The 8,430-nt window shown below is 32.6% G+C and overlaps 1 protein-coding gene across 1 annotated transcript in view; it reads right to left on the bottom strand.

Annotated features, from left to right (window-relative positions):
- Positions 1 to 832: 832 nt before the first annotated feature.
- The window catches only part of LOC107666334 (nectin-2-like), a 168,747-nt gene continuing 161,149 nt past the window's right edge, over positions 833 to 8,430 (bottom strand). The window contains exons 7-10 of the mRNA XM_016457588.1: positions 7,999 to 8,134; positions 7,739 to 7,796; positions 6,076 to 6,177; positions 833 to 1,840 (exon numbers count right to left, since the gene is read on the bottom strand). Coding sequence (XP_016313074.1) covers positions 1,637 to 1,840; positions 6,076 to 6,177; positions 7,739 to 7,796; positions 7,999 to 8,134 — 500 coding nt within the window. The 3' untranslated portion in view covers positions 833 to 1,636. The remainder of the gene's footprint in view (positions 1,841 to 6,075; positions 6,178 to 7,738; positions 7,797 to 7,998; positions 8,135 to 8,430) is intronic.

The raw sequence follows: 8,430 nt of genomic DNA on the forward strand, positions 1-8,430 counted from the left end.
ATATAATATTAGAATGATTTCTGAAGGATCATGTGACACTGAAGACTGGAGTAATGATGCTGAAAATTCAGTTTTAACATCACTGGAATAAATTACATGTTAATCAGGGGCGTGTCTAGGGGGAGTGGGGGGTTGTGTTGTGGAACGATGTATGTTAAAAGCACACGTCCAGTTTTGTGTGAGTTAATATATATTAAAATAGAAAAGTTATTACTGTTTTACTGCACTAAAAGATTTGTCCAATCAAATGCTCTCTAGAATGAGAATGTCCCGCCCACAATACAACCAGCCTTGACTAGTAACAGCAAGTAACAATTCATGTGATTTAACTAAAGCCCATTGACTATTTTTAAATGGATGGGATCTTTTATGTTTTTGACCTTCTAAAATGAAGTTTCAATTGGAAATATGTCAATACAGAAAGAAAACTGTGCTCGTCGAGAGATTTCACAAGGTCTTTAACATTAATGTTTAGCTTCAGAAGGCAGAAAACAAAACTATTGTGAAACCTCCCGTCACCTTCAACATCTCTATATGCATATTGTGCTTCTTATGGCCAGAAAAAGGGGAGCGAGGAAAGGTTGCGACCGGTGCCCACTGTTTTTAGGAAAGCAACCAACCATGCCATGCAGATTATACAGTAACAAAATCCACACATATCAATAAGTAAAACATCAGTATACGACTTAAGTAATACCCGTTCAAAGAAAGTTTCAGAAAATGTACACTTTTTCATTTTGCACCCCACTGGTATTTTTTGGAATTGTTTGCATTTTTACTTTTTTGTTTTGTTTTATATATATATATATATATTTTTTTAATGCATGTTAGACTGGCTTTATATATTATTTCCTTATATTATTTACAGAACTTATTTGGTACTTTTCAAAAACAACGAACACGCCAAACAACCAAAGAAACGAAAATAAGAAAATAATGCATACATCTGTTTTTAGGTGATATAATTGATCAAAATGACATCAAATATAAAATATAAAAATAAATTTTTGCTGTATGTAAAATACATTGCATATACCACAAGACTTTTTCCCTCATCACAGACGCTAACACACTAAACCGACGAAAGCTAAAGCTTAGAAAAACACTACACCAAGATCGCCAAATAAAAAATAGAGATCAGAAACAGAAGCAACATTTGACAGTATATGCAGTGTATTTTAAAATACTGAAAGCAAATTCTTATCTTTAGACCTTTTAGGAAAATTAAATGTTTTTCTGACTATGTTTGCTGTGAATGTTTTTCACGTAACCAGGATTAAAATATACGTAACGTAGCATCTCAATAGTGAATAATGACCATTTCTCATGGTTTTGTTTTACCATTAACTGCTAATCAAAGTATGCTTTACTAAAGTACTAAGAACTTCTTGTCATACATTATCAAATTTCCAAAATCTGATCTGCTCCAAAAGGTATAAATGTTTTATGGACCATCCACAAAACCATGAGAATAGGTTAAAATGTCATTTAGCCACGTGTGAAAGAAACGTGACCAGGCTGGGGTGTTTTGGATGTGTTTGTGCCCGAGCCGTGGACTATAGCCGGCTGTGCTGTAACGGGCGTCTGCGGCTGGGCAGGACGGTGGCAGTGCAAATCGCAGGCACGGCCTTCATCTTTAGACCAACATGGGATTGGACACGAAACTTTCTTCAAGGGCTACGTTAGTATAGTTAGCTTCGACGTCATTCTGGTCAGCTGGTTCATACGGTGGAAGGGTCTCATCGGTCGTGTCGTTCTTTTCGGGAGGGTGTCCTGAGCCGTCCCAGACAGTAGGGGTTCCGCCGTTAGCGGGAGGGCTGGTGTTGTCATCATCTAGATCCTGAAGCATGCACAAATGAAAGCAGAATTTAAGGTAAATTAAAATGAAATTCAAAGACCCGTAAGTGTAGTTTTAAATAAAACATTTCATTTTTAAGTATGACTTACACATAAATATGTGAGCATACTATCTGTGTATTACTGTATGTTCAAAATAAAGAAATACAGTACATAATATAAAACAATAATATTAATAAAAATAATCTTAATATAATAGGTCATTCATATAAATATAATACAAACATTGTTTTATATATATATGTGTGTGTGTGTGTGTGTATAATAAAACATTTTAGTAATACTAACAATTACATAATTCACATTTATTAATTAGAATAATATTAAAATATAATATACATAATTCTATTTCCATATATTCGTGATAAATAAATGTTTGTATATGTAATATAAAACAATCTTAATAATATATAATTAAGATAAAAACATTTAATATTAAAATGTATACAATTTAGATTTATAAATAAATCTAAAATGTTAATATTTAACATTAAACGTATTACACAATTCATATACAAGTGAATATATTTTTAATAAAGTTATAACAAAGTTATAATATAACATTAAACATTCATATTTATAAATGTTGCATTAGTTCAAATCTGTCAAGTGTAAACTAATACATAATTCATATTTATAAATAAATATACTAAAATATATTTTAATAATATTAAACATTACATTTTTTAAATAAATATATATTTGTAATAATAATAAAATATATTAAACTTGATATTTATAAATGTATGTAAAGTATAATACATAATTAATATTTAAAAATATAATAAAATATATTTAATAATACACATATTTCATGTAAATAAATACATATATTTTAACAATAAATAAATGTAATAACAAATATATTTCAATAATTGAAATATAATATTAAACATGTTTCATATTTATAAATAATGTTGCCTTAGTTCAAATCTGTAAAGTGTAAAGTTATTTAAATGCATAATCCTTAGAAAATAACATGTAATGAATTAAAGAATAAAAAAATAATGAATCAAATTCCTAGCAAAATTATTTCAGACAGCTCCTCTGATCGTAACAGCAGTTTTGTCACGACACACACGTCCGGTTCAGACAAATGTAACAAGCTGCACATACACACATTCACAATTCATTACAATCACTGAGGTGCTACTAATGCCACTTTAATAGTACCACAATCGGTCATTAAGCATCAGTATAATAGCTGGAGAACAGAAGCGCACATTCTTATTTATTAGAGTTAATTGATACTGAATGAAGAATCGGCAGATAAAACGGTTTGATAGAACACTTCACCTCCTGACTCACAGTGAGCAGAAATTTAATTTAAAAGTGCTAATATAGTGTGGTGGTTATCTCGTGTGTGTGTGTGTGTGTGTGTGTGTATGTCGCTGTCTGAAAGATGAAGCAAAAGTTGGTTTCTAATTATGTGAGGCGAATGTTCTTTTTTTATTTCTCAGTTATGAGGTGACGCCAGTTTCAGCCCCGGTCATTTAACCTTTTTATAGAGGTTGGACACAGAAAGGACACTAAAAAGGGGTTTATTTTTCTTAGTGATGTTCTTACAAAGAATGTAATATCAATTTCACAGATCTAATAAAAGTTATTACAGCAAATTTCCCAGCCTTTAGCTTGGCTACCAGGGATGTACGCCATTCAGAATGAAAATGATTTGCCTGTAAAATTACTTTATGTAAATTGTAAGGGAATTTTTCATTTAATTTAGAATTTTTAAATAATACATTTCATTTTTCAGTATGAATTATCCATATATATGTGATCAGACTATATAGGATAGGATTTTATATAAGATTTCTAATAAATAAATAAATAACATTTACATTACATTTACATTTATGCATTTAGCAGACGCTTTTATCCAAAGCGACTTACAGTGCATTCAGGCTATACATTTTTTTTTTACCAGTATGTATAAATAAATAAATAAATTGTAATAAATCAATATTAATATGACACTATTAAAATAAAAACAAAAATGTTTAAATGTTTTATAATTATATATTTTTTTCATTTATTGTCATAAATATATGTATATTAAAATATAGTATTATACTTAATTCATATTTATAAATAAAACTATGATACAACATTATAGTAATATTAAACATTACTCAATTCTTATAAATATAATACAATTATTTAATGAAATTAAAAATATACACAATTTGTATTTATAAATATATAAACAATAAAACATAATAACATTAAATATAAATAATATAAATACTTTATTAAGTAAATAAATGTAACAATATTAAAACATAATATTATACATTATTTATTTGATAAATAATATGGAGACTTTCTTGTGTGGACCATGTTAGAAAATCACTATTTCCAGCAGAGTTTAGAAATATATGTCTGTATATATGTAAATATATGTCTGTACAAATATATTACTGATATGATTATATATCAGGGAAACAAAAAGCATGATTAATGAAATTAATGACGTACACAATTATTCCTTTTTTGTGCCTGTGTATAATTTTATTAAAACAAAATAAAATCACTAAATTATTCTTCCTGTCATTCCAGCTCAACTTCCCATTGGGGTGTGGCCAACTCAATTTAAATTCACAAATTAAATGGAGCCAATTCTTAAATGCTGAATAATGCCTGCCGCTGCAGGCTAAACCACCTAAAACAATAAATGCAGGCACTTATTGAAAGCCCAAACCGAGTCCCCTGGGGATTTGATCACAAAGGTACATGTCTGAGTCTGGCCTTCATACACAGACCCGCTTTAGTGATTGGCTTTACGGTTATCATAGTTGATGAAATAACCAGCTCATCATATTAATCCACATAAAAGACCCTTTGGCAGTGTTAGCACATGCCACACATCGCTATGAGTCACTAGCTTTCGCCGTTAGCATATGCATATAACCCGCCTGCTACAAGACGGGGTCTTTAGTACCCATTGTGAGGTAAGTACACTGCTATATATACTGTGTGTGTGTATATCACAGAATGTTCTGAAAATGTAACTTAAATTGTCTTTTGAAGTGGTAATTCAGGATGGTGGAAGTCATGGAGCCGGATTCAGGAACAAGATTCACAGCTCTTCAAAGTAATGTTTACTCAGCATTGCACATCAAAGTTTGGCAGTGGTGGACAGTAACAAAGTAGTTTAACTTCGTTACTGTACTTAAGTACATTTTTCAAGTATCTGTATTTTACTGGAGTAGTTTTATTTTGAGTAACTTTTACTTTTACTTCACTACATTCCAAAGCATAAGATCGTTCTTTTTACTTCACTACATTTCATAAAACTTATCGTTACTCCTTATAATATATCACGTGCTCCGACACGCAGAAGCGGTGTCTGATTCATGAACGAACTGATTCTTTTCAATGAACCCATTAAATCGGTTCGCAAATCACACAAAACGATTCATTCGTGAATTGGAATGATCCGACTGCAGCAGTCGACAAAACTCACTGATTCAAATTAACCATTTAGTGCAAGTCTCCAGTGAACTGAATTCACAAGTAACAACCGGGAGATCTTGTGAGCGCACCTGTAAAGGGTGATCTGTTTAAGCCCACTGAAATGCTTGAATGCAGACACATTAACATCTGAGTCTCTATGTTTTAGGTAAAAAAACATTAAAATAACACAGATTAAATAAAATAACTCGAGCTTGCTGGTGCTAAATTGAGGTCATTTTTTTTTAAATAAAGTTCAAATATTTTTATTCAACCACCTTGATAGATTACATCTGAGGGAAAAAGAAAGGATGTGATGTTCAGAACATGGTAACTACAGTAATTATCAAAGTGGGAAGTGATGTCCTCTGGGGGCATTTGGCCAGGAGTGTTTTTACACCACAGACAAGGTTTGAGAAGAAAAAAATCATTATGAAAATATAATCATATTTTCCTTATTATATTCATTATTTCCTTATTGGTTATCCCAGGTATTTTGAGCAGTAGGATTATAAAAAAATATATGCTAATATAAAATTAAATGATAAAAGTAGCCTATATAAAACTGCAAAATAAACATTCATCTATCGGTACTTTTTACTTAAGTACATAAAAAATCAAGTACTTTTGTACTTTCACTTGAGTAAAATTGAAAACTGAGTACTTTTACTGGAGTAATATTTTATTATACGTATCTGTACTTTTACTCAAGTACTTGATTTGTGTACTTCGTCCACCACTGAAGTTTGGGAAGGGGGATCTTACCGTAATGGGTTCTGCAGAGTTGGTTTCGTAGTAGTTTGTCTCATAGTTGCTGAGCGGCTGGGTTTCTGTGATGCTTGTGGTCTTGTCCTGTGGTTTATTCAGCTGTACAGACACAAACACATGAGATGATGACACTTTAGGAGCTGGTTGTGGATCAGAGGAACATTTCTTGCCTTGATGGGATTTTTTTGTCATTATTTACTCATCCTCATGTCATTGCAATGTTCTTTTATCTTCTGCAGAGCACAAAAGAAGGTATTTTGATGAACGATGGGGGGCGGGGAATAACATCGGACATTCATTGTTTGGGCAAAAAATCGAAAATATCTTATGTGTTCCACAATTGAAATAAAGTCATACAGGTTTGACGGAATGTGCAGGTTGAGTAAACGACAGAAATTTCATATTTCAAGTGCTTGAAATTTCAAAAGTTTGAATCTTGTTCAACTACCAACATTTTAAACTAAACTAAGTCTCTTCTGCTCACCAAGGCTGCATTTATCTGATTAAAAATACAGCAAAAAGAACAATATTGTGAAATATTATAGTATTTTTAAATAAATGTTTTCTATTTGAATGTATTATAAAATATAATTTACTTCTGTGATGCAAAGCTGAATTTCAGTCTTCAGTGTCACATGGTCCTTCAGAAATCATTCTAATATGCTGATTTGCTGTTCAAGAAACATTTCTTCTTATTATTATCAATGACGAAAATAGTTGTGCAGTTTAATATTTGTGTAAATCAGGATTTTTGATGAATAGAATGTTCAAAAGAATAATTATTGGAAATAGAAATCTTTTGTAACATTACAAATGTCTTAATTCTCACTTTTAATCAATTTAATGTGTCCTTGCTGAATAAAAGCATTAATGTCTTTAAATAAAATCTTATTGACCCCAGTCTTTTGAACGGTCGCATATGACCATCTTCAGGAAAGGCTAAAAAGGCTAACTGGTAAAAGGCAGTATTTAGAGTGAAATAACCGCAGATTTTTTTTTACTGCAGCTGAAATTTTCAGCAAACATGAAGAGAGATCTCATAATCACATATTTTAGGGGTGCTGACAGCTGAATTAATCACAGTTTTATAGGGCAGCCGAGATGAAAGATGCCTGTGATGTACACGTTCATTTTTGCCTGCGCACACACACACACACACACACACACACACACACGTATGTACACACAAATTTAGATCCACCCACACGTTCTACATTAAGCTTCAATCAATACACATTACCCCCATGTTAACCCCTTCTTTCTTGACTGTGGCCCAAGGGCAGCATTAGGAATTCTCATTCTTTTCACTTAGCTTGTACTTTACAATACAAATTTGTTTTTATGCAGTCCAGTACCAACCGAGTGAACGGATAATAATCATTAACCAGAGGAAAATGCAGTTATCCTATTTTGAGCCATTCATATTTCCTCCCCAGCCCAGTACTAAGCTTGTGCTTCAAAGGTTTACATTTAAAGATCTATTTTATGGTGGTTTATGCATATGTCTTTACACCAGCTGTGTTTTAATTGCGGTGATAGCCTGGAGAATTGTAAGTAATCTCAACATTGTATAATGAAGAAAGCTCAATACGTCGGAGTTGAAAGAGAATGTCAGATGTGAGCGTTGAGAGGTGACTGATGGAGAAAAAAGTCCGCTTACCATTTCTGTCGAGCTGCCAGACTTCATCGGAGGAGGCGGCTTGTGTTTGGGGGGGCCTCTGGAAAGGAGATAGAATGAGATGTTCAGCTATAACCGTGGTGCGCATGCATGCTATACCGTGAACGCACCAATTAAGATGCATTGAGAATGAAAGGGACAAAAATAGCTTGGATGTTCTAGCCAGGAGAGAAAGAGAGAGCAAAAAATGGATGTTTGAAATGAATGTGTGATTGTGTTTGTGGGTGCGCGTTCGCACTCACTCTCCATTCTCCACGCTCTGGCAGCGTTTGTGGTACATGGCCACACCAGCGCCGATCAAACACAGGATGATTATGGCGGCAATGATGCCCCCGATAACTGGCCCCGTGCTCCTGGCTTGTGCTGGTAAAGGTTGATCTGAAACAAGCAAGAAACACATAAAATCCTCTATGTGGGTTTTCTGTTCTCTGAAAGTACAAACCACTTACAGTATCTCACAGAAGTGAGTACACCCCTCACATTTTTGTAAATATTTTATTATATCTTTTCATGTGACAACACTGAAAAAATGACACTTTGCTACAATGTAAAGTAGTGAGTGTACAGCTTGTATAACAGTGTAAATTTGCTGTCCCCTCATAATAACTCAACACACAGCCATTAATGTCTAAACCGCTGGCCACAAAAGTGAGTACACCCCTAAGTGAAAATGT

Source organism: Sinocyclocheilus anshuiensis, unplaced genomic scaffold (genome assembly GCF_001515605.1).
Source record: "Sinocyclocheilus anshuiensis isolate Anshui unplaced genomic scaffold, SAMN03320099.WGS_v1.1 scaffold868, whole genome shotgun sequence".
Taxonomy (NCBI): domain Eukaryota; kingdom Metazoa; phylum Chordata; class Actinopteri; order Cypriniformes; family Cyprinidae; genus Sinocyclocheilus; species Sinocyclocheilus anshuiensis.